At 36.1% G+C, this 26,117-nt stretch overlaps 3 protein-coding genes across 4 annotated transcripts in view; 2 read left to right on the forward strand and 1 right to left on the reverse strand.

Moving 5' to 3' along the window:
• LOC107661002 (rho guanine nucleotide exchange factor 2-like) overlaps positions 1 to 7,161 on the forward strand; it is a 70,689-nt gene extending 63,528 nt beyond the window's left edge. The window contains exons 13-21 of the mRNA XM_016450442.1: positions 1,214 to 1,386; positions 1,500 to 1,567; positions 1,659 to 1,847; positions 1,932 to 2,036; positions 3,424 to 3,479; positions 3,583 to 3,624; positions 3,703 to 3,753; positions 3,838 to 4,189; positions 6,987 to 7,161. Of these exons, the coding sequence (XP_016305928.1) occupies positions 1,214 to 1,386; positions 1,500 to 1,567; positions 1,659 to 1,847; positions 1,932 to 2,036; positions 3,424 to 3,479; positions 3,583 to 3,624; positions 3,703 to 3,753; positions 3,838 to 4,189; positions 6,987 to 7,039 (1,089 nt within the window). The 3' untranslated portion in view covers positions 7,040 to 7,161. The remainder of the gene's footprint in view (positions 1 to 1,213; positions 1,387 to 1,499; positions 1,568 to 1,658; positions 1,848 to 1,931; positions 2,037 to 3,423; positions 3,480 to 3,582; positions 3,625 to 3,702; positions 3,754 to 3,837; positions 4,190 to 6,986) is intronic.
• A 5,471-nt stretch (positions 7,162 to 12,632) lies between these two features.
• LOC107661023 (phosphomevalonate kinase-like) lies at positions 12,633 to 16,510 on the reverse strand. Its single transcript, XM_016450467.1, has 5 exons — positions 16,387 to 16,510; positions 16,243 to 16,306; positions 13,941 to 14,093; positions 13,517 to 13,646; positions 12,633 to 13,179 (listed from the first exon to the last, which is right to left on the reverse strand). Exons 1-5 carry the CDS (start codon positions 16,497 to 16,499, stop codon positions 13,004 to 13,006), a joined length of 636 nt encoding a protein of 211 aa, XP_016305953.1. The 5' UTR covers positions 16,500 to 16,510; the 3' UTR covers positions 12,633 to 13,003.
• Positions 16,511 to 16,999: 489 nt separating this feature from the next.
• On the forward strand, positions 17,000 to 25,083 carry LOC107661024 (ELL-associated factor 1-like). 2 transcript variants are annotated; one of them, XM_016450469.1, is made up of 7 exons: positions 17,000 to 17,092; positions 17,393 to 17,543; positions 18,256 to 18,350; positions 18,434 to 18,570; positions 19,617 to 19,783; positions 21,531 to 21,725; positions 24,969 to 25,083. In XM_016450469.1, the coding sequence occupies exons 2-7, from the start codon at positions 17,441 to 17,443 to the stop codon at positions 25,016 to 25,018; spliced, it is 747 nt and encodes a 248-aa protein (XP_016305955.1). In that variant the 5' UTR covers positions 17,000 to 17,092; positions 17,393 to 17,440; the 3' UTR covers positions 25,019 to 25,083. The 2 variants fall into 2 exon arrangements, with proteins under 2 accessions (XP_016305955.1, XP_016305954.1); XM_016450468.1 differs by lacking the exon at positions 17,000 to 17,092 and having other exon boundaries at positions 17,307 to 17,543.
• Positions 25,084 to 26,117: the final 1,034 nt, after the last annotated feature.

Raw genomic sequence — 26,117 nt, forward strand, 5'->3', positions numbered from 1 at the left:
GGAGAGCAAATGAGGAGGGTAACGAGGGAACACATGTGGGGCAAATTAACCAATAATCAGGTAACAAGATGGGTGGGGTCAAGACAATTGACATGAGAGCACATGGCACACAGGAAACAAAGACAAAAGCCATGTGCTCACACAAAACAAAACACAAGCACATGGCCAGCCAAACAAAATCACAAGCCATGTGCTTGAACAAAAAGACACGAACACGCAGCTAATGAGAAAACTCATAAGCCGCGTGTTCACACAAGACAACAAGAAAAGCACGCGGCTGAACATAAACCGCGTGCTACACAAAACACGTGGACAGAAGAGCTCACGGCCGAGCGAACTCGCACGCTCCCACAACAGACAGAACATGGAGCGCGAGTGTCCGGACCCCGAAACGAAACCGAAACTCAAGACCTGAGTGCCGGGATCCGAACACCACGCTCCAACATGAAACAGTACACGCAGACGAGAGCGCACGGCTCGAGCACTCTCGAAGCCGCACGCTTACATGAAAACAATGACATGACGGGAGTGTCAGGGCTCTGTCACAAAACCATGAATTACACTAGACCGAAGTGACAGAACCCTGACAGGTAGATCATTGATGTCAGACAACACACACCTGTTTCATGATTTGAAACAATATCAATGCAGAAACGAATAAATAATTTTTTATGTTGAGATGTTTATTTTGTTAAGGAAAAATGACTTGAAATGTGTAAATAATTCAAAAAGGTATAAAGTATTTGTCATGTTCTGACCATAAAGAGTAGTTTAAAACCACACTTAATGGTCTGGTTTCTACAACTTTCACTTGGGAGCAAAAATCAGCCTTTAAACTTAAAGATTAAAGATAAAGATTTGAAATTTATTGTTATGATTATCAATATCGACTAATATGAACATTTTTATTGTGATAATATTTTTGGCCATATCGCCCAGCCCTACTTTGGGCCAAGTAAAAATACTTCAATTTGTTTCAGCCTCAAATTATTTTTATGGCTTACTTCAAACCTTTCATTTTGATTGAATATTAATCAAAAATACGTCTTTTCGGGGGGGGGGGGGGTTATAGTCAATGTTTAATTTAGTTTACTTACTCCAACTTTGAAAGACCTTAATGTTCGATGTGATATGTTTTTAAAATATGCATCATATTTTTTTATGAACTACTATGAACTCAGTTTTTTCAGTGCATATCTTTCTCTTTTCACAGGACAAACCGGCAGTACTGTGCCTTCAGAATTTGATTGTGAGAGATATAGCCAATCAGGAGCGAGGAATGTTCCTCATCAGTCACTCCACACCTCCAGAGATGTACGAGCTGCACGCCGCCTCCAAAGACGACAGAAACACTTGGATGAAACTCATTCAGCAGACAGTGAGCAAGTCAGAGTCAATTCACAAGTCTTTGCCCCAACATCTCAATGCACCGCTAAAATATCTCCACACAAGCAACACCAAACACTTCATCACTTCATCTCTGTATTTCTCTTATGCAGCTGTCCATCAAGAGATGATTTCCCTCTGATTGAAACTGAGGACAAAGCTTTGCTACGACGACTCAGAGGTTTGTATCAAAATCTGTTGTCAAACCACCTTAGCTTTGCTCAGTGTTTTTTTTTTCTTTTCATTTTTGTTTCGTATCTTTCTCTCTCTAGCTGATATCCAGCAGAAGGATCGTGAAGTTTTGGAGCTGTTACAGGAGCGTGTGACATTGTTCTCTGATTTGGCCGAGGCCACCGGAGGTCAGAATGTTAACGTTCCCACAAACTCCAGAAATATATTCCGAGCAGATACGCCCTACGCTCCCCCGGCGGAAAAGCTACTGAATGACGCCATTGTTGAGGGTAGGCAGAGGAGTGTACAGCATTATAGAGAATACAGCTAATGAAGGACATTAACACTGCTTTCTTATTTATTTCACAATTCAGTGGACAGACTGAGTGAAGTGCTGTTGGGTTCCTGCATTGAGAGTTCACAGTCCTGCAGATTGAACGGTGAATCGACAGAGGTACAATTCACCTCTAAAACAACAGGTACCATATTTGTCATTGGCATACATTGTGATCTATGTTAAAATATCTTTATTTTTAATTATCTACATGTTAATTATCTAAAGTACACTGTTTCTTAATCTGTATTTTGGTCTTGTTTTTACAGTAAAATATTAACGTTACAAAATACAACAAAATAATTAATATTAAAAATATAATAAATTAAAAGTATATAAAAATATACAGATACTAACATTACAGCATTATTGAAACAAGGTAAATAAAACTCTTAAGATATTAAGAGTAGTTCCAGAGACTCGTTTCATTCTGTTACATTTATTGTTCTTATACCAGTGGCAATTAGTTTTTAAGGATACGTCTAACAAAATGTAGTAAAATTAAAACTAGGGAAAAAAGCAACAACTATTTGCCATATTTTACAGTATGTGTACTTACAGTGTACTTACCTAAGAAAGTACTGGTAATATAAGGTAACTACATGGGGTAAGTACCTAGTTATTACCTAGTTATTGTAATTACTATAATAAGTACATAGAATGTACATGAGGAACAGGACTGTAAAATAAAGTGCTACCCAAATTTTATATACTGTTGCTTAAAGTAAATAGTAAATATATCATGTTTTAAGAATATTCAGATAATTTCTACTGGGAAATAATGCATATGTGACCCTGGACCACAAAACCAGTCATAAGGGCCAATTTTGAAATGCAGATTTATACATCGTCTGAAAGCTGAATAAATAAGCTTTCCATTGATGTATGGTTTGTTAGGATAGGACAATATTTGCCCGAGATACAACTATTTGAAAATCTGGAATCTGAGGGTGCAAAAAAATCTAAATATTAAGAAAATCGCCTTTAAAGTTGTTAGCAATGCATATTACTAATCAAAAATTCAGTTTGAATATATTTACAGTTGGAAATTTACAAAATATCTTTATGGAACATGATCTTTGCTTAATATCCTAATGATTTTTGACATAAAAAAAAATCAATAATTTTGACCCATACAATGTATTTTTGGCTATTGCTACGAATAATGCCCCAGTGACTTAAGACTGCTTTTGTGCTCCAGGGTCACATATATGTATTAGGACTGATGATTTATTAAAAAGAAGTAACTAATTTATTGTTGGGGTTTCTGTAATTAATCCTGATTAATCCCACCTAACTTTAAAATTTGTTATAAATATATGTCACATTCGTGACAGTAAAAGACAGTATTAACTGGGCATTGTAGTTTGTCATATACACGTATACATGAATTTAAGCTTATTTTGCTTATATTGTATTATATTGTCCCCATGACATTGTGGTATTTTCAAAAGGGATTGAAGATAATAAAGCTATGAAATAAAACTCCCAACGTTTCCTCCTTATCTCTCGTATTTCTTTCCTTGAAATAGATAAAGGAACGATATCAGTTAACGGAACCCATGAAATAAACAGTCCATTGAACAAGGTAAAGGTCTGATATTTTACATAAAAATGTTCCTCTGCTGACATTACAATACATATTGGATTGAGGATTCATTATTATTATTATTTATTATTACATTTCACAGGACAGGAACGGGAACCAGCTGCAGGACAAGATGCTGAATGAGGTACACTTTAAGGAATCTTTAAAAAAATAATATTGAAGACAAAAACTAAGATAACTGTCTGAACTATTTGTGTTGTAGGAGGTGTGCCAAAGACTTGTGAACCTCAGCACTCAGCTTCATGCACTACAGGTGAGATTTAGACAGAGAGGTGTGCTAAATGGTGAGATTTCAGACAAGCATGTGTTAAGTGACTCGTTGTTGCTGTGTCTGTAGGCTGCAGTGATCAAGCAGGACTCAATCCTGGAGGTGTACATGCAGAAGGACTTGTGTCCCACTACAGCAGCAGTGCTCGAGGCAGGTGGTCCTGAGGGTACTCAAGGAGATCTGGCAGAGCTACAGAGCAAATACAACCTGCTGGAAGGAGAAGTGATCCGATTACGGGCCACCCAGGACAAGACAGGCGATAGAGCACCAATTCAGCTTGAAAAACAACTCCAAGAGCTGCGGCTTAAAGACACAATGGACACACGTGACACGTTGATCTCACAGGAAACAGCAGTTCAGGTGGATGGCATGCAAGCGGATGACAAGATGGCGATATTTCCTCGAGCTGACAGCCCCAGAGGTGAGTCCTCTTAAAACAGTTCTCAGTTGTGCAGCATTCCTTTCCCTTTTCTCCCCTGCACACTATCTTACTATTTATTACTCTGGGAGCATGTAATGTCTTGCCTCTCTTTCTTGGTTCTTGTCCTTGTCTTTGTAGTGGAGATAAGTGCAGGTGTTTTGTTAAAGGCACAATATGTACGTTTTCGCCGCTAGAGGGCGCGTATTCAAAACAAACAAAAAATAAGGCGTAGTTTCATGACGCCGTGACTGAGTGTGGAATCATGGGAGTTGTCGTCTTCATCCCCACAGCCGACGCAATCCGACGGGACTCGGGCAGAAATCATGTTCATGGATGAGCTAATGATTTATTAATGTAGTAGAATGAAGCAGGGTGAGGCTGAAAGCCGTCGAAGCGAAACGAAGCCGCTGAACGAGCGCGACACACGGCTCGAAAGCAGCGGAACTTTTATTATGCCACAGTCGACCGCTTCCGCTCCTTCCGGTCGTGCGTATGTGGGGTAAAGCAGCGCTGTTTTATCATACTAGATACATTTGAACGTTCTGTTATAATGCTACTCTGTGCGGTCGTCACCGGTCTAATAAAACGCATAATATATTAAAGCGTCTTTGGTGTTTCCTACAAAACAAAACCGGAAATCGAGGGGTTATGACATCATTGGCAGGCGACACAATGACACTATGGACACGGTCCGTGTCACTAGTTAAAATCGCTTATTTCTCTGGATTTAAACATTCTTCGAAACATTTGGGATAATGTAAGTACACAAGTCAGCAAAATATATAACACTGTTCTAGTAGTTTTTGGATATTTTAATAAAAAAATCTTACATATTGTGCCTTTAATGAAAGTGATACTATTAAAACTTATCAATGGCTAAATTTCCATCTGCATATTTTAATGCAAATTTTTGAGATATCAAGAGGTGGATATTTTTTTTTCATTTGATAAGAAAACGTGCATAAAATATGATCGAAAAATATTGACTGAGTAAATTTTATTTTTATTTTAAATTTTATAACTCGACTTTGCCTCAAGCCAGTATTTTTCAAACTGGCATTTGTGCACCCCTAAGGGGTTAATAGTAGAATTGCATGGCGTTTGTGAGTTAAAAGGTAATAATTACCTCGTAAATAGATTATGTGGTTTACCAGCAATGGTCTCTCGCAAAACTTTTGTGTTCCCTTGCAAAACTTTTGTGTTCTCTCGCAAAGATATTGGCATTCCCTCGCAAAACTTAAGCATTTTTGTCCCCCATAGAAAAGCACGCTTAACTTTAATATAAAAAGACAGTGATAAAAAGCTATGTACAGAAAAGCAATGTGCCAAGAGTTTTTTTTTTATAATGTTTTGTCTACGGGGGTGAAAAGCATGAAACTGCGGAATACGGGCACTCTGTTCTGGGCTCATTTGCTTTTCTGTGCGTAATATAAACTGTAAACAAATTTGGTAACACGTCCTCGTTGATTATCCTACCTTAAGCGTTTTCTATGAGGGAGAGGAAGCTTAACGCACAGCGTGTTCTGGGCTATTCTGCTTTATTCATAGTAATATTATTAATAAGGTTTTTAATATTAGCCGAAATAATGTTATCAATATTTATTATTATTGAATTTGGTCCTCCAATGTCACTGTTTTAAAACATTAAGCCACATTGAGCGTTTTAGAATGTCCCAAAACCGTGCCTTGAACTAAACGCTGACTGTATTTCTTTATACTTGATTCCATGTTCAAAAGAAAACTCTATGAACAGCTCCATTGTAGACATATGGAGCTATGAACCACTGCAAGCTGTAAAGTAAACAGGAAGTGTTTGTCCGAACTCAACTGGTTTTGCGAGGGAACGCAAATATCTTTGCGAGAGAACGCAAAAGTTTTGTGAGAGTGCAAAAAAAATTAAAAACATTTTTCCTCCCACTGTAAATTTTTTCCACCACCATGTCCGTAGTTGTCAGAATGAGAGTTCAAACTGCTGATTGAGACACAATAATCCACAAGTAATTCACCTGACTCAAGTCCATCAATTAACATCTTGTGCAATGAAAAGCAGCATGTTTGTAATAAACAAATCAATCATTAGTGTTTTTAGCTTCAAAGCTGTTGCTTACAGTCCTTAATCCATAATGTTGATTTCTCCAGTGAAAAAGTAATCTTGTCTGAATCAGGTGAGAAATATGCAAAGGGCTCAAATCAAGGACATTTTCACTGAAATAATCATTATTATGGATTATAGACTCCACAAGTGACGGTTTTACAGTTGAGATACCTTAATGATTTGTTTCTTACAAACAACTAATTTTCACATTACAAGATGTTACCTGAAGGACTGGACTAGTCGTGTGGATTACTGTGATGTTTTTATCAGCTGTTTGGACTCTCATTCTGACGGCACCCATTCTCTGCAGAGAATCCATTGATACATTTTTATAAATCTGTTCTGATAAAAAAATAAACTCATCTACATATTGTTTTTTTTTATAATTTTATGATACTTTGTGCCAGTTTCCCAGTAAGTAAATAATTGGTTCCCTTGAACAAACGGGATGGAAACATTGTTTATAGGCTAATGTTTTATGTGATATTCCACATTTTTGCTCATGCTTAATTCACAACTTTGGATAGAAATATAGAAAATGAGAATTATAAACCTAAAAAAAATGATTAATTTGATCACATTGAACAAAATGTTTTAATAAGATTTATCCTAATATTTAACCATCAATTTGTTCTCTGGTCTCCATCATATTGCATATAGAATCAGACCTCATAAACACACTCTGCTTTGTCTGGTTTTCAGATCTGCAGGATATTCCAGAGGAGAGTGAGTGTGGGACTGAAGCTCACAGTTAACATCGGCTCAACTGGAAGATCCTACCTTAGGGGCTGTTTACACGACAATGTTTTTTAGCCAAAAACGGGAAACTTTTTATGCGTTTTGCCTGTTCGTTTACACGACAACGGCGTTTTGGGGACTAAAAACACATATTTTTGAAAACGGGTTTTAAAGTGCAAGTGAAAATGCCACCGTTATCGTTTCCGTCTAAACACCCAATACGGGAATCTTTGAAAATGGTGACGTCATGTGCGTGCGTAGTATGTGTTATTAATTTTTTTTGTAGTACGTGTTAGGTATGTAGACATGCGCAGTACGTGTCAATTTTAAAGGCAAGCGCAAACAAACATACACAACAATGGCGGAGTACATTGTACTGTTGTTGCTGCTCAAGAGTTTGCTAACGCTTCTTCAGCAAAGTGTGGATTTACTTCACCAATATTACAACCAACAGCGGAGACGCATCATATACAACATATAATCGTCACTTCCCTACAGGTACTGTTTACTAACAAGGTGACAGCGCCAACTACTGGCCTGGCATACGTAATACAGCGTTTTTGGCCGTTTCGCGGATATGTGTCAGCGCGAATCGATTTGAAACGTTTTCGTGCATACGTAAAACTTTTTAAAAACGCAAGGGAAACTCTTTTCCGTTTTTGACTACATCGTTGTCATGTAAACGTAGCCTTAACCTCCTCCAAAACTCTAGAAACTCACCTCAGCAGTCAGCTATGACTCAAGGCCTGTTCACACCACGCCAAATATGGAAAAATCAGGTGTGGTTTATTTAATTTCAATTAACTGCTGTTAAAGGGTTAGTTCACTCAAAAATTAAAATTAGCCCATAAATTACTCACCCTCAAGGCATCCTAGGTGCATATGACTTTCTTCTTTCAGACGAATCCAGTCAAAGTTTTATAAAAAATTGTCTTTGATCTTTCAAGCTGTTTAATGGCACTCAGCAGGTGTTGCATGCATCCGTCCAAAAGCAGTTAAATAAAATGCGTCCATCCATAAAAAAAAGTGTCTCACACGGCTCCGGGGGGTGAACAAAGGCATTTTTGGGTGAACTAACCCTTTAATGCATCTGACACTAACATTTACATGCTGGCAATGTGACAGATATTTATTTTTTTATGAATAGGGAATGTAATTCTCTTTTCTGTCTAACTGCACATAACGCTGGTGGTGCTCATGAACAGACTATTTTGCTAAACAACAGTGAATAGCAGAGGGAGACGTCTGAATCTTTTCTCTGTCTCTGTATTGTCTTGTATTTGGTGTTGCTTGATAAACACCATAGTGAGGGCTGTTTGAAAACTTGTAAATACTGTTTTGATTTCCTTTCTTCACTGTAAAAATCGGCTGTCTCAAACGACACAACACTTTGTGTACTGGAGTAACCAGGGTAATTCTGCTTTTTCTATAAGCGCCTCCTTCTCTCAGAGAGTGATTTAGCGTTTTGGTTCAGCCCTGCCTTTTTTACATATTGGTTTGAACAGACAAAATGCAAACATTTGACCAAATTTGTGTTGGTGTGAACAGGCCTTTACTCTGTAGAATAATGTTATTGCATTTTATATTAAACATAGTATAGAACAATTAAGTCTTTTTATCAAGATTTTCAATGTTTTTGTAAACATTGTCTACATTATTTTACAGTTGTTATTTAAATGGTTAATGGTGTATTTTTTTAATGAAAGGACTAAATACTGAGTTGGAACTGAAGGAAACATTAGAAGATATTCTGTTCTCGTGCTGACTTCCAGTTTTAATATATCGATTGTCAATTTTAGCTGTATTGTCCCATGTTATATTATTGGAAGGATGTGTCAATGGACATGATTTTCTTCTGCTGAAAATAAGTGATATTATGGTAAAGATGAAATGTATGAAATGTAGCACATTGAATGCCCTGCTCATTTGGCAGCAGCTTAAAAAAGACTTTGAATGCAGTTATAACTACAGTTTGCCTCTTATAAATGATAATAAATGTTATGAACAGTGGAGGTTTTCTCTTGTACTGATAAAAAAAAAAGTTATTAATATTGATATTAATAATGGAATGAAGTGGAAAAAGATTGTAAATTCTTTTCTGGCCACTTGAAATCACACTAAAGCTTTGTTTAATGGCACACTGTTGATATTGTCTATGTATAAATGTTTGAATGTAAGAGGAAGAACAGCGCCCTTTAAACATAGCTGTTAAATCATTGTTTATATATTGCATTTTTTATTCAGTTTTCATTGTACTGTGTGTTTAAATATATGGCTGTAATCATGTAATTTGTCATCTATATAAATGCATTGATAACTGCTTTACTGTATTTCTTTAACTACACAACACATTAACATCTGAACATTTTCCAGTCAATGAAGCACAAATGTTCTGCCATCTCACACTTCAACCCACAAAGTACTAAACAAGACAGAACGACAGTTATTTCATTCAGTATATGTTTGGATTTCTGGATTTGATCTAGGCTTGTTTGTTTGACATGCCAAATGCTTCATTTTAAAAATGTAGATGAGAAAACCCGGTGAGAGTATTTGGGGAAGGATTTAAAAAAAAAAGAACTTTCAAGTCTGGCGGTTTCAATTTCTCGTTGTGGACGTTAATCCAGGTAAGTAAAGGCAAATAGGACAATCCATTTTAGTTGAATAAAGATATGATTTCTGTAATGTGATTAAAGTGTGATGTGACGTGTGGCCAAGTATGGTTACCCATACTAGGAATTAGTGCTCTGCGTTTAACGCAGACAAAGTGCACACACACAGCAGTGAACACACATACACCGTGAACACACCCGGAGCAGTGGGCAGCCATTTATGCTGCGGCACCCGAGGAGCAGTTGGGGGTTCGGTGCCTTGCTCAAGGGCACCTCAGTCGTGGTATTGAAGGTGGAAGAGAGCGCTGTACATTCACTCCCCCCACCTACAATTCCTGCCACACTTGAGACTCGAACTCGCAACCTTTTGGGTTACGAGTCTGACTCTCTAACCATTAGGCCACGACTTCCCCTTAAAGTTCCCCGGGTTCTCTCTTTCCCCAGTGTCATTAAAATGACATTGTATACAAATGTATACAGTTGAACTATTTAAAAAGAGATAAAAGAAAAGATAGGACATCAATTGAATTGATGGTAAATGGGAAGCTGACTAATAATCCATCTGATGTGGCCGAAGCACTTAATTATTACTTTGTTGACTCGGTAGTCACAATTGCACAATGTTTCTCTCCTAAGTATACAGACATTTGTCTGGTTAATACAGTGGAACAAGCCCTTACTTTAAGGGCAGTCTCTGAATTAGATGTCAGAAGAACAATTACATCTCTTAAACCATCTAGAGCAAAGGATATATTTGGTATGGATGTAGTAATGCATAAAGAGCTTAGTGAGTCACTAGTTAATCCTATCACTAACATATCAACCTTTCAGTTTCTCAGGGGATGTTCCCATGTGCTTGGAATTCATCTGTTATTGTGCCTATATTCAAAAGTGGTGATCCTCACTCTGCTAGTAATTACAGACCTATTAGTATTGTACCTATAATAGTCTCAAAGGTTGCAGAGAAATTGATGGCTGCACAAATCACTAATTATTTGAATAATAGTTATTTTGATTTACATCCAATGCAGTTTGGCTTCAGAGCAAACTATTCAACTGAGATGGCAAACTGTTACTTCACTGAAAAAGTTAAGTCTCTATTAGACAAAGGAGGGGTTGTTGGGGGTGGTGTTTCTTGACCTCAGGAAGGCTTTTGACACTGTAAACCACAGAATTATTATGTCTAAATTATTAGGTTTTAATTTTTCTCCAGATACTTTAAAATGGATTGAATTATACTTGTCAGGTCGCACACAGTATGCTAGTATACAGAATTATAAGTCAGCCCCCCTAAGTATATCCACTGGTGTTCCACAAGGATCTATTCTGGGTCCTTTGCTTTTCACATTGTACATCAATGATTTTCCATCCCTCTGTCCTAACACTAACATCCAAATGTATGCGGATGACACTGTTATCTATATACAGGAAGCAGTGTGTCACAAGTTGCAAATGAATTTACAGAATCCTTGGTTCATGTCACAGCTTGGCTAAAACAATGCTGTTTACAGTTGAACATCTCTAAAACTGTGTGTATGTTCTTCACCAAAACTAATAGTTCAAGTGTAGTGCCAGATGTTTTTGCATCAGGGGAAAGACTGCAAGTTGTATCTGAATATAAGTACCTCGGCGTTCTGATTGATTCCAGACTTTCATTTAAGGCTCAGGTTAAAAATGTCTGTACCCGGGTCAGATTTAGTCTGTCAGATTTTAGATTTATTCGTGATTATATGTTGTCTGAGGCCGCTTTGATGTATGTGCATTCCATGATTATTTCTCATATCACTTATTGTTTAACAACTTGGTCGCAAGCTAGTATAACTACTCTGAAACCACTGGAGTCTTTGTATAAACAATCACTAAAAACTCTTTCAGTTCAGTTTCATCATTGCTCAATACTAAAAAAAATATAATTTGCTAAGCTGGGATAACCTGATCAAATATGTACATATTTGTCTACTGTTTAAGACTATACATAGCCTGACTTCACCATTAAAACAGTTTGTGAATATTAGAACAACTGCTCACCGGTCTACAAGGGGTGGGAAAGAGGGGACTGTATTATTCCTCTCAAAATATGTAAATTTAGTCAGTCTGTACTCTCAGTCAAAGCTGCAAGGGAATGGAACTCCACCCCATCAACAATTTTAGAAGACTATACTTATGGTTCTTTTCAGTTTCATTTAAAAAAAATGGTTACTGACAACTCAGCACTGTCAACATTAGTACTGTATTCTTGACAGTAGACTTCTTTGTACTGATTGCTCTTGGCTATGTTGCTTTCTCCTGTCACCATCTCTCTCTCTCTCTCTCTCTCTCTCTCTCTCTCCTTTTCCTTATATTTTATTTTGTCTAGATAACTACTTATATTTGTATTTTAGTAGTGATTTTTATTGTGCATTCATGTATCTGTATTTTTTCAGTATTTTACTTTTTATTCCCTTTTCTTTGTAGATGTGTATATGTGTGTAAGATGCTGTTTTTGTTTTTAGGGTGACTTTTTAACATTCTGTCAAGGGTCTACAGATGGAAAATAGCCTTTTTGGCTAATTCTGGCACATTTACAGTCATGTTTATTAATGTGCATTGCCCCTGTAAACAAATAAACTAAACTAGAACTGTCATTGCTGACAGGTCTACCTAAACATATCTTAGGCATCGGCAAAGACAGTTGTGTAGTGTGAAAAAACCTAAATCTGACAACTTTAAAAGTTGTGTAGTGTGTGTTAAATGTTAGTCACTTTCGCAATTGTCAAATTTTATACACTATTTGTGCATCCCTATCCTGATATTTCTAATGTATTTCTTTTTTAACATTTAGGTGAAAGCCTTAAAGAACTTTCACTCTGAATTATAGCTCAACTCTAATTTGCCCTTGCACATATTCAAACAAAGCACGTTAATGTACCCTGTCCCAGTTTTGGGAAATAAGGAATTAAAAAAATTAATGATCAGAGATATCGTACGATTTCAGATGATTTGAAATAACACACACAAACCATATGGACTACTTTTATGTGTTTTTGACAAGAACAGTCACAGTTCTTTCACCCCTCAGCGATTCAAGGATGATAATGGAATTTGTCATTTGTATAATTAAATACATTAATATTGTACACAGAACGTACCGAACAACATAATAGTACTTTTTAATAATCATCCATCAAAATAAAAGTATATACAAAATTATATATATGTATATAAAATCAAGGCAAAGAATGATCCTTTTTGTTACAAAAAGAAAATAAGACACTTTTTGGAATGCCAAGAGGGTGAGTAAATTATGACGAGAACCATTCATTAAAATACAGAAGAGTTTGCATGTTCTCCTGTGAGCAGGATACACGAACTGATGGCAAAAAGCAGCTTTTATTTTTCCGGTTTAATGTTATGTAGTGTGTTTGATTCCTCCTCCCGTGACTTGATCAAAGACAGTAGATCCTCCAGCTGTTTCTCCAGAACGTCATCAGCTCCATCATTCCTAATGATATAGTCAAACTTCACAGCCTCATCCAAACCACACTCGGACTCGGCGTCGTCTATACCTGGACAGGTACATAAGGACATGATCACGTCATTACCACAATCCCCACAACACTGTTATGATGTGTTTTTCTTAAAGGGGTCATATGATGTTGCTAAAAAGAACATTTTGTGTATTTGGTGTAATGAAATGTGTTTATGCGTTTTAAGGTTAAAAAAAACACATTATTTTCCACATACTGTACATTACTGTTTCTCCTCTATGCCCCGCCTTTTTGAAACGATTTTCAATTTTTACAAAGCTCATCGTTCTGAAAAGCGAGGTGTGCTCTGATTGGCCAGCTATCCAGTGAAGGAAAACTTGAAATCGCATCATATGACCCCTTTAAGCAGTTTTACCTGTGGCGAATCTCCAGCCCCTCTGTGATCTCGTCTGCTCAGAAGCCTCCACCCGGACACAGATACATCTATCAGGAAACTCTTCATGGAACCATTGCACGTCTGACATCCTTCTGCAATCGCTGATTATCTGAGCGAGGGATAGTATGTGATATATGTCAGCCACAATTTCTTCAAGTTATACCACTCTTTTATTTTTAAGGGTTGTAGTGAAGACATTTTCTCTGTGTATCTTATCATAGTTTTTCTCAAATTAAATGGTGAGAGAGCAGCTCCGGAGATGAAGTTCATGTCCTCGTATAGTGAGTCAAGCTTGCTTTAGAATGTGCAGTTGACTAAAGCTGCACTGCTCATTCACACATTCTTAGATCATCTTAAGACTTAACTCCAGCTTGCAGGTTGTTGAGGGTGAGAGAGCTCATACCCAGATGGGCTGTGTGGCATGTTTGATGGCCAGCCTACAGAAGAAGCCGGAGTCCTGCTGTCTCTTCATCTCACCCCAGCGGATCATATCAGCACGATAGCTCTCCTTATACTGACCAGAACCCAACAGCTGCTCGTAGTCAAGACTATGATCCTGATATTCAGAAATACATCAGTTTCTGTTAAAGTTGTCACAGAGAACAACAACAATTTCCATTTCAGAACACAAACAGAATGATATTTCAGAGAATTCACCTCAACGTTTAAATGCATTTGTCACTCCCAAAAGTTTGCAGTGTGTTTCCAAAAAAACAACAGTTACTGTTACCACAATAAACTAATAAATAATGTTGGCTTAAAATAGCAGTACTGATATTCTTCTTAATTCTGAGACCAAGCATTTCTTACTGTAACTCCTCTTTTAAACTACATCCACCCAACCAAGCAAAGACCTTCTTGCTTATAATTGGCCGAGCAATCAGCAAGAACCAGTGGTATTGTTTTAGTATCGTTGAGATACTCTTATATTAATATTTTAAATTAGTTTTCATTTTTATATTTTTGCAGTTTTTTCATTTTCCTTAGTATATTTATTTTTCTATATAGTTATTTTTATAATGAGAATTGTTGCAACTAGCTGAAAGAAAACAAGTTTAGGTTTATTTTTTATATCAAGTAATGAAAATGTTTTTATTTTATTGTTTTCATTTCTGATTTTCATTTTAGTTAACTACAATAACTCTGCAGTGCAGTAATGTTTTCCCAGAAACAAGTAGGCTAATATTATTTTGTGTTATTTATATGTGACCCTGGACCACAAAACCAGTCATAAAGGTTCATTTTTTGAAATTGAGATTTATACATCATCTGACTGGACAATAGGACAATATTTGGCTGAGATACAACTATTTGAAAATCTGGAATCTGAGTTATTGAGAAAATCACCTTTAAAGTTATCCAAATTAAGTTCTTAGCAATGCATATTACTAATCAAAAATTACGTTTTGATGTATTTATGGTAGGAAATTTACAAAATATCTTCATGGAACATCATCTTTACTTAATATCCTAATGATTTTTGGCATAAAAGAAAAATCGATAATTTTGACCCATTTTGTATTGTTTGCTATTGCTACAAATATAACCGTGCTACTTATGACTGGTTTTGTGCTCCAGGGTCACATACAGTATATACAGTGATAAGAAAAAGTACGTGAGCCCATAATAATTAGTTTGTTTTTCAGCATTAATTGGTCAAAAAAATTATCAGATGTTTGTCTATACTTTGCTGAAAATCAGATGACATTAAGACCATTTAATGCAGAGAACGAACCACTTCTAATGTGTACTCATACCTTTCCTTGCCACTGTATACTATATATTATATGAGTAACCTGTGTCAAACTGTAATAAGCTTGCTGACCGGCATGCTTTATGTAAACAATAACTAACATTTGTGAAAATTGTGTTAAAATAAAATCTAGTGTAAAACAAGGTCACATTATTCTCCTCACCCCTCAGCTATCGAAAAATAAGAGGGAAACATGAAGAGGTTACAGGTTATTTACAGCAGTTTAGATGAGAAGAAGATTCAGTTTTTAAAGCAAACATCGCCTGTATCATATCTATATCAAACACCATAGCTGTGGCTGATTGAGATGCACCAATCTACTAAAATAAATGGCTTAGGGATACTGGCCCAGCAATTATTTTGAGACTTAAGCCACAATTAAAATAACTGCATTGGCATTATATATCAAAATAGTGAAACATGGTGTGTATTAAAAAAAAAAAAATCTAGCACATGCCCTAACAAAACATGTTTGTTATGTATATAATGATAAATATATATTGTTCAAAACGTTATACACACTGTAAAAAAAAATCCGTAAAATTTACGGTAAAAAAACGCACTATAAATATATTGTTCAAAATCAAAAAAGACTTTGTGGAACATGATTTTTGTTAATGTGATGAACTATACCATTGGTTACTCTGATACACCTTTGTAAGCTTGACAGGAAATGACTTCATACATCCACAAAAAAAAAAGACTAAAATATATATGTTACAAATAATTATTATATACATACATACATACAGATAATCAGCAGATTTATGTGGGCTATTAAAGCCTGATGTATCATAAATGATACAAAACATAAAACCCATATGCAAACTTTTTCTTTAGATGTTTTAATATTTTGTCTAAAGGTTCAGTAACTGTTCCCTTTAAACAAATCTGGCTATTATTTCACATGTCAGGCTTTAAAACAGTGCAAGGCAGCAGATGTGTACTGTACCTTAGCATACTGCTGTTTGAGAGGTGCAGACAGTCTGAGTATGCAGCACATCTCTGCTGTCAGTCTGTCATTTAGAAGAGCATATATGTATTCATGCATTTCATCTATTCACTCAACAGTGTTACATCAAACTCGAGATCTCACCTTTTCTGTATTACATCTGTCACATAGTCCTTCCCTGACTTTCGCTTCCCACTGAATAAAAGAATGATGCTTGGTTGTGTAGATGTCATGGTTGTGAAGTGTTCTACATTCATATACAAAACTGACACATGACTAATAATATTCAAACAGGAACGACTTTACGTCTATTTACCGTAATGAACCAAGATAACGCAGCCATGGAAAAATACCAACACCGCTTTGATCCTGCTGTTTAAGCTTTTCTTAACCAGATATGTTTTGTGTTTTGTTTTGTTTTTTACTTGAATGAATTAATACAGTATGTGATTTATTTATTTTTCATTTAAAGAAGGTGTAAGTGTACGTATGTGGAAACGTCAAAGCACGTGATGCTTGGTGTTTTGTGTATTTACGGTAATCGGACGAGTGTCACGCCATTAACTTACAGGGTATGTGATAAACATTTTTACATTTGATTAAAGCTGAAGCATTTTAATATGGAATACTATTTAAATATCACCAGTGATTGTTAAAAAAGATGGTAATCTTATTTTGCTCACGTATTTATTAATCACCTTTTTTTCCCCTGACATCACTGAACCGGAAGTCAAACGACAGAAGCGGTTTTTTTTTCCTGAATTTAATTATTTTTATCACGCTACTTTTATGAAGAAAACAAACTTGCAAATTATTTACTTGCAGTTGTGCTAACACACGATCTTACTGGGTGAAAAAAAAAAAGATTTTTCCTCATAATAACTTTATTTCAGTCATTATTATTTATTAATTTGATCGTCATTTTGACCTTTCGCTCACTTTGATGTGTGAATATTAATAGCTCAGCTGATGCATTGTTATTTTCTGCATTATGTTTTAAATACTAAATGTTTGAGTTTTAAAGCCACAATAACATAACATCTTTGGTAACGGCGTTATTTTTGTTTTCGTGACCCGGATGTTTTGGATCTGTCAAGAGTGTTTTAGCAACAACTTCTTTGTCTTTGTTTACATGTGATATTCACCGAAGACTTTGCTATTTTGTGTGAGGCTGGTGAATTCGATGTGACGCGCAGTGATGAACGGCAGCTCGAATCCGCCTCTGGATAAAGAAGAGCATGTGTTAAAGCTCGGAGATAGTTTTGAGAAGAGGCCAAAATCATCTTTTCACACCATCAGATGTGAGTCCATCAAGTATGACATAATTGAATAAACTGAGTGGCACACAAACACACCTCTAAGAGGTGTGGCAAGAATCTTACCAATATTTGGAAACTGAAAATGATATACGTCCTGCAGACCAGACCGTAGATTTGGTGTTATAAATGTGCGGATGATGTAAAAATCATTGACAATATGAACATTATGACTTGTTCTACTGCGGTACTTACTGCGCCTTTAGACGCTTGAACGAATGAATGCATAAATAAATACAATCAAATGGGTGAAAACACTGTTTATAACTTACAGTTGGAACAGAATTTGTTGTTGTTTGTTGTTCAGCCAGCAGTAAAAAAAATATGCATGGGCTTTATTATTATAAGCAGTGTTGTACGTAGTTACTTTTTATGAAAAGTAATGCGTTACGTTACTTTTGCGTTACTTTTAAAATCTGGACAGGGCTTGCTTGTTTGTTTTTAAAATAAAAAAGTTCTATTTTTGCCAAATATAAAAGCCTTTTCACACCAGAAGTGAAATGAATAAGCCTCAGATTGAAGGGAAAGTAAATTTACGTCCGTACTGTAGAATGCAGAAGAAGAAATTTCAACACACAATAAAAAAAGACACACAAATGTTTGTCAAGAGTAATCGCGTTACTTGTAATGCGTTACCCCCAACACTGATTATAAGTAAACATAAATTGCCATACTGTGTGTTCACTTTCTTCCACAGATGATTTTAAACCAGCATCCATAGATACATCCTGTGAAGGAGAATTACAAGTAGGAAAAGGAGATGAGGTTACCATCACATTACCACACATACCAGTAAGAGTCATTGTCCCCTAGATCTGTGGCTGATTCATGTATGAAACCCTTTCTATGGACCACTTACTGTAATTTCTCTCAAGGGCTCCACTCCACCAATGACAGTGTTTAAGGGCAACAAAAGGCCGTATCAGAAAGACTGCGTTCTCATCATCAACCATGACACTGGAGAGTTTATGTTGGAAAAGCTCAGCAGCAGCATACAAGTCAAGAAAACAAGGTGAGCAGCCAAATGAACTGTGAACTTTTGTTTGTGAAGAGATTTCAGGTGAAGTGTCAACTAGTCACCAAGTCTTTTTGTTTGAAAGCGTAAAGGCATTGATTAGTCTCTCTTTTGTTTTCATTAATAATAGTATTCCTGTAGTTCAGATAAACTAGTAAACTCAGTATTTTAAGTGGCCCTTTCGGTTAAAGGTTTTATTAATCATATGCTGCTTAAAACTGAGTGCTGAATCTAGTGTTTCTGAGTTCAAAACATTAAATACTGTAAGCTCACCTATAGAAAATAGATAATTTTTTTTTTAAAGTGCCCGTATTATGGGTAATGAAAGGTTCATATTTTGGGTTTTGGGAGTCCCCAACAACAGGTTGACATGCATGCAAGGTCAAAAAACACCTTCATCGTCTTATAATATGCATATATTTTTACCTTACTTGCTCAACGACTCCCAAACGATTTGCTCAATGATTCATTTTTCCAAACCCCTCCTTTGCGTGACGTAATCTGCGGTGATTGGTCCGATTGGTCTCATTTTCATTTAATTTTGCTTGTAATGCCTGATAAAGCAGCGTTTGTGAGCGCAGTGCTGCTTTGTGTAAAGCCGTTACTGGGGAAACTGCTATTTTTACAGCTCCAAAAGCGGCACCTGAATTAGCATTTTCAAATTGCATATTTAATGCGCATCTCGTCAGTAAAGCCGGTTCTGTAATCAGCGGTAAATCTCTACACGTGCGTGCAAAACCTGTGCTGTATGTGCTTATAAACGCTAGTGCATGCAATATTACCTATTCATTCAAAAGATACATAAAAGTTTTTCTACATGAAATATTACCATTAACATCACATGCCACCACTAGTATTACGCAGACCATAGTTTGAGGACCACCAAGCTATACAGTTTAATGTGAATGTGAGCGTGTGTGCAAACAGACAGAACTCCTCCACACCTGCTCTGACTGGTTAAAATTGTCACATTGTGCTGTATTTTCACTTTCACTGTCAGTCGTCAGTGTGTGATGTTGAAGATGTGCGTTTGTGTTGGTCAGAGCTGAGGGCAGCAGTAAGATCCAGGCTCGTATAGAGCAGCAGTCAGTGAGAGCTAACCAGCTGACGGCACAGTTCCGCACCCCTATCAAGCCCGGAGTGGGGGCTAAGACCTCACCAACCAAAGACAACCCTTCACCTGAGCCTCAGCTGGATGACATCAAACGAGGTTAGACCGCATGCTTGCGATTATACACTTATAGGCAGTTATACATTCAGTTGTCAATTTTTTTAATTTTTCTAGTTTAATACAAGAAAACATATTATGTGCATAACAATCTGTGCATACCACGAGTGCTCTGATGACTTGAGAAATGTTTTCTGTGGGAATATTTAAACAGTTATGTACAGTATCTCACAGAAGTGAGTACACCCCTCACATTTTTGTAAATATTTTATTATATCTTTTTCTGTGAGATACTGTATGTCCTGTATTTCTGTCAACTGAACCAGCAATTCCAATCATTTGTGAATTTATCATTCTTTTGAGTCTGTTTTTTCTTTTCGCTGAATGTTTGCAAAAAGGTCGGAATTGAGTTGCATTCGTTCAGACCGCTCACTCCGAATCATCTGAAGTCAGTAAAACACCAGAGACCAAATAGCCCTGTTTTTCCCCCTATGTGCTGAATGTCTTTGACAGTGTTGAAACAGTAGGCTACATTTGTTCTGCTGTACTGTTGCTCTGATTGTTTGGGCTGAAGAATCAATTCTTAACTGCATAACTGGCTACAGAGTTTAATTATCAACATGACGATATATTGATTTTTGAATTTTGTAGCGTTGTTTGTGATGAAAAAAGCCTCCTCTGTGCATACCACCTGATAAAATCCTGCAGGCGTTCATGAGTGAAAAGAGGGCTTGCTTGAGCCCCTGCCCCTTTAATAGCCAACGCTAAAGTGCCCTTTCGGTCCGATCTGTGTGCCCTGGACCGCGATTTCTACCGAGGGGGACCCCCCAGACCGAGATGGGATACTGAATGATTCATGAATTAATTTTTGTCATAGCCATCACCAACCTTTTACACATTATAGGAGAAGAATAGTTGTGCCTCATACAGTGAAGAAAAACATATTTGTTTTATGATAAGAAGAAACTTACAACAACGGCAACAACAACAAAAGCTAATTTTAACAGGAAACTGAAGAAATAGATAAAACATTGCTTTTTGATAGAAAAATTTCATATTCAATTTAAGAATGCAAATATTTGGATTCTGTAAAACTCAATATTGATGAACTTTGTTACTAAAAAATAATCATTTGGCCATGTATACAAAGTTTTGAAAAGTTGCTGTGTAAGTAATGTATTAGTATGAATTAAAGTTGGATACATAGTTTATCTTGATTCAAAAAATTAGATTCTACTACCCCATTACATTTTTGAGTTATCAAAAATATTAAATTATTTTTTTGAACTTTACCGTCCAGCTGTGGCCTGTGTGTGTATTCATGCATGAATTGTATGTGCGTTTTGGGACAATCTCACCAAGTTTTGGGTATCTGCAATTTTCAGTCTCATGTGACACTGATATTTAAGATTTTATAACATTTTTAGCTTTGCTTTTTAACCAACAAAAATATTATTTAATATTAATATAATCAATGTTTGGCACTTTTTCCTTAAATGAAAAAACAAAAAAACAGTGTGATACCATCTTTTAAATTCTTATAAATATGTTTTAGGGATTTGTGACCCTATATATATTTTCCTTTCTTTAAATATGTTACTTCATTGTGTTTACTCTTCATTGTTTTACATATGTTTTAAATTCAAAAATTGATTTGCAGGGTTAAATATTTGTGTGCCTGTGCCCTAGCAGGAATACAATTGTGCTGTGTTTGGTTTAGTTGTAAAATAAATAGCATTATATTACTGTTTTTTTTGGGGTAAATCTTTCTGGTTTGCTCTCGTCTCAGAGCTGCGGGCCGAGGTGGATGTGATTGAGCAGATGAGCAGCAGCAGTTCGTCAGACTCTGGCAGTTGTTCTGGCAGTGGTGATGACAGCTCCTGCAGTGACGGAGAACAGGAAACTCATCTCTCCCCCAGCAGGAACAACATGGCCAACGGAATGAACAAATCACAAGGCAGTAATCAGCTGATGAACACACTCCGTAAGAGCATTCACAGTCATTTTATTCACTGCTACAGCCATAGACAAGTATTTCTCATCAGCAAAAAAAAAACTAAAGCATGATACAGTACAAAAACACACAGTAGAATAACACAAAGACAGACATCTGATATGACATAGAACACTGACAGATTTGGTGGTCAACTTTTTTACGTTTTAGGGTACATTTACATAACAACGATGTACTAAAATGTTTTTCACATACAGACAACAAAATTGTCAAAATGATCCCCATTCACACAGATCTACGAAAACTACTAAAAACACTGTATTATGCATTCCGGGCCAGTAGTTTGCAATGTAAAAAAAACACTATGCGCATATAGACTGAACATGTCATACGCATGCGCATGACCTCACCGTTTTCACAAATTCGTGGTTTTGTAGTTTACACAGAGATGGTAACCTTATCGTTTTCTAAAACTTGCACTTTGAAATAGGGCTGGGCGATATAGCTAAAAAATATATCAACGATATATCAATAGAATTATATCTTGTATCTATAGAAACATATTTTTAAGCTTATTGCTAAATATGCATAAATGTACAAATATTTAAATATTTTGTCTTTACCTGATTTGCTTGCTGCATCTCTCTGATTGGTGGGATTTCATGTACAGCATATTCATGATAGCGCACACAGTGGGCATGTGTAATGTCATTTTTCACAAAATTCAGTTATATGCAGATTAAATAAGTCTTAAGGAAACTTTTGACTTGTTTCCCGAGGCCACAGGAGGGCGCAATGGGCAAAATAATGCAGCGCATTAATTGTCAATTCAAATAACTGTCTATAAAAGCGTGCATAACGTCTAAATTAACATATATAAATCAAATATAATTTTGTAAACTGCATAAACAATTATGAACAAAACAGCATCATGTGTTTATGCATTGCTTAGCCTAATACAAAGAGCCAAATCGCCGATCACACAGATTGCATTTAAAAACATACGAGACGCAGTGAAATGAAATAAACCTTCACAAATTTGCGTCGCGTTTTCTAAACGTTAAAACTGTTTTAACTTTACATGACTTTCTTTGCATCTCTTGCATGAAACGCGAGTGCAGCAGTCATATTTGTCCGTGTAAAAATGTGCTGAATATGCGTTCTGTGTGAATGGCTTGGTTTCGGTTTTAACCTAATCAAGATTTTCTACGCATTGAGCTACTATATTTCTCTAATATTTTGAACGAATAACACAGCAGCGGCGCGTCTCGTGGGCTAGACTAACAAAACATTCAAATGCAACGTCACTTACATCATTATCACCGCATCTCGCGCACCACTGATGACGCTCCCTGACGCACTCCTAACATTCAATTGTACCATTTTTGCAGTCAAATGCAAATGTTTAGTTTAAATTCGACTAATATTCATTTTTTTATTCACGATCTCCTCATCACAGGCAGGCACAGCACTCAATTCAGCATGTGTTCATGTTTTCACTCATAGCACGTGCCTATATCATGCGGTATATCTAACTATTTTTATATCGTTATCGATGAAGGTGTACCGTCGATAAATATCGATACCGTTTTATCGCCCAGGCCTACTTTGAAACCCTTTTCAAAAGTTTGCATTTCATAATGCTGTTTTCATGTAAATGAACGGCCAAAACAAATCAAAAGTTTTTCATTTTTAGTTGACAATGGTGTCACATAAATGGCCCCTAAAGGCCCGTTCACACCAAGCACGATAACGATAAAGATAACGATAAAGATATAGTTCTAAAAATCATTCTCAATATTAAAGAATAGCAGTCCACAGCTATAACAATAAAGGCACAGAGAAACGATATTGTTGGAATCACTTTCAGAACGATTTTTTTTTTCAGCTGATGAACGATAAAAACATTGACAGCCAATCAGAATCAATCCTGCTATAACAAGCTCGAGAATTTAAAGCAGCAGACGATATCGTTCGCTGGTGTGGATGCTAATATCGCTGATATAATAGCTAATAATACTGGAGCGGTACTGGCTGGGACATTAAAGTGCCTGTATTTAACACTAGAACTGCCTAACACTAACACTAGAACTAAATTTTACCCGTGGCTGTTTTTAAAACGTACATAAAAGATTTTTAATAAGACATTCAAGTCTCCCAGTCACTGATTTTTACAAAAATTGTGTGATTTACAATCCCCTGTTGTTAAAAACTGTTTAGATAAAACCAGATCAAAAAACGGGGCATTTATACCTATAAGCGCCAGCGTGGGTCAAATTTACCCGCTATATAATGCCTGTATGTTTGCGCTGTCATTTTCGTGCTGCTTATGTTTTAACATAGTAGTACATTGCTAGGCAACGCCTTTCACTCACTGAATTTGCGGTTATCTGTTTCATAAATAAAGACAAAATGAGTAAAAGAAGGCGATTTATGAATGCTGAAGAGGTATAAGAAGCACTAAATGCCATGAGCGATGGAGAGTCTGATGGTGGGGGTTCAAAATTTGGATTAATTATTTAATTTTTGTTTTGCCATTTCTATCGTTTATTGTTCGCTTCTGTGTTGCTATTTATTCTAGTCTGCCTGTTTCCTGAAGAAAAAAAATCTGATCTGATGTAATGAATAAAACCTTTTTTTTTTTTTTTGATTACCCGAATTTTATTGGTGTTCTTCTTGTATAATTCAAATTATAAATGATATAGCTAAACAAATTAATAATTAATTAAGTGAAGCTGGGCGCTTGAATTTGTCATCGCATCATCCTATGCAATGTGGTAAATTAGGCCTATTATTGCTCATTATTGTCTATAGGCTATTTTAGTAATTTAAATAACATAGGTTATCTTAATATTGATTAATGACATTGTATTATAATTGCCTATTACACCACCAAAATATGTATTTAGCCTACTTCCTTCTAATTCTCGTTGTCAGTGCAGGCTTGTTTAGCTTAATATTGACCGTTATGAAAAGTGACTAGTGTAGCCTGCATAAAAAAAGCCTTGAACATAAAACAACAGGACAAAAATATAGTTGATGACTAGACATAATCATTTCATGACTCAAGACACTTCTTTGTGAAGACAGTAGCATAATGCAGTGAAATAATATGTTCTTTTAGCCATTCAAAAACAGTTGTCATGTGCGTGGGAAAATTTTACCCGCTGGCGCTTTTAGGTATACAGCGACCCCTGGCGGTTCTAGTGTTAAAGGAACACCCTACTCTGTTTTATATGGTCAATTGTTTTGTTGTTGTCTTTTTTCCTTCAGGAAATGATCTTCAGCTAAGTGAATCTGGCAGTGACAGTGACATCGACTGACCTCCTAGCTGATGTTCAGCACTTACAAACATAGATTGTGTTTCTCTGCGTTACGTGCTTTCATAGATGATATAGATGATATTGCAGTGGTTTCATAGATATCAGTGCTTTTGCAGTTTTATCTTGAGCTTTTAATGGCTTCAATGGCTTCAGGAGATATCATAGAAAGTGTTGAAGAATGTAAAATAATTTTAATAGATTTTATTTTTATTGCAAAGGGAAATGTTTGAACAGATATTGTTGTTTAAATCATTGAAATTGAATATTGTACCTTTGCTTGTTCAGTATTTTTATGAAGCTAAAAATCATGTCAACATGGCTTGTTTATTTCACCTTTCCCCTCGTGCTCAGTGTTACATAAACCAAATTAATTGCATGATCTTTATTCTGACTGCTTTTCACATTGCCTATGAAGTTCAGCCAAAATGTTTTACACAGTTTAGAATTCAGTGGCACCCGGCAAGTACAAATGATTTTGTCGCATTTTTTGACACAAGGGTCACAACCCCTCACGTAAAACATGTTAAAATACTCACTGTCAATACTCAGTGTCTCAAAATATGTGTATGTGGTTATCTATTGAGGTGTATACTGCTGGTTTAACCAAAAATTAATTGTTTTATTGCACTGTACACATTAATGTTGTAAATTGCATCTGTAATGTAAGATAAAAGTCGAAAACAAACTGTCAGTGGGTCTGAGTGATTATTATCTACTTTACAAATATCATCAATGCTTTATCTTTTTTTATAAAGTAGTATTGGTCATTGACAAAAAATACATGCTGAAGTTACCTCCATGTAAAAATCGCTCATGTTGCTTCCTATTGAAGTGGCTGGACTGGACTGGCTGAAAATTCGCAAAACAATGGTAAATGTGATAGGGCCTAGCTCTTTGACAATGTTTTATTCATTACTCTAAACACGTTTTGTTGTGTAATTAATTCGAGAGATTGAGATCTATTCGAAATTGAGAGATGACTGGAGTATTTTTTGTCGTAACTGACAACAGGCCAGATGCTGTTGACTGAACTTGTATTAAACCAGTTATTACATTCTCCGTGTTTATGTAATTCAGATCTGCATTATCATACAGAAAG

The sequence above is a fragment of the Sinocyclocheilus anshuiensis genome, unplaced genomic scaffold (genome assembly GCF_001515605.1).
Source record: "Sinocyclocheilus anshuiensis isolate Anshui unplaced genomic scaffold, SAMN03320099.WGS_v1.1 scaffold1036, whole genome shotgun sequence".
Lineage (NCBI taxonomy): Eukaryota > Metazoa > Chordata > Actinopteri > Cypriniformes > Cyprinidae > Sinocyclocheilus > Sinocyclocheilus anshuiensis.

Bases quoted from the DNA above. Each gene is read 5' to 3' on its own strand.
- LOC107661023 (XM_016450467.1), bottom strand. From the start codon at position 16,499: ATGAATGTAGAACACTTCACAACCATGACATCTACACAACCAAGCATC. The intron at 16,307-16,386 runs GTGAGATCTCGA...TCTAAATGACAG, and splicing joins ACAGATGTAATACAGAAAAG to ACTGACAGCAGAGATGTGCT. The intron at 13,647-13,940 runs GTATGAGCTCTC...TCCCTCGCTCAG, and splicing joins ATGCCACACAGCCCATCTGG to ATAATCAGCGATTGCAGAAG.
- LOC107661024 (XM_016450469.1), top strand. From the start codon at position 17,441: ATGAACGGCAGCTCGAATCCGCCTCTGGATAAAGAAGAGCATGTGTTA. The intron at 17,544-18,255 runs GTGAGTCCATCA...TTTCTTCCACAG, and splicing joins ATCTTTTCACACCATCAGAT to ATGATTTTAAACCAGCATCC. The intron at 19,784-21,530 runs GTTAGACCGCAT...CTCTCGTCTCAG, and splicing joins GCTGGATGACATCAAACGAG to AGCTGCGGGCCGAGGTGGAT.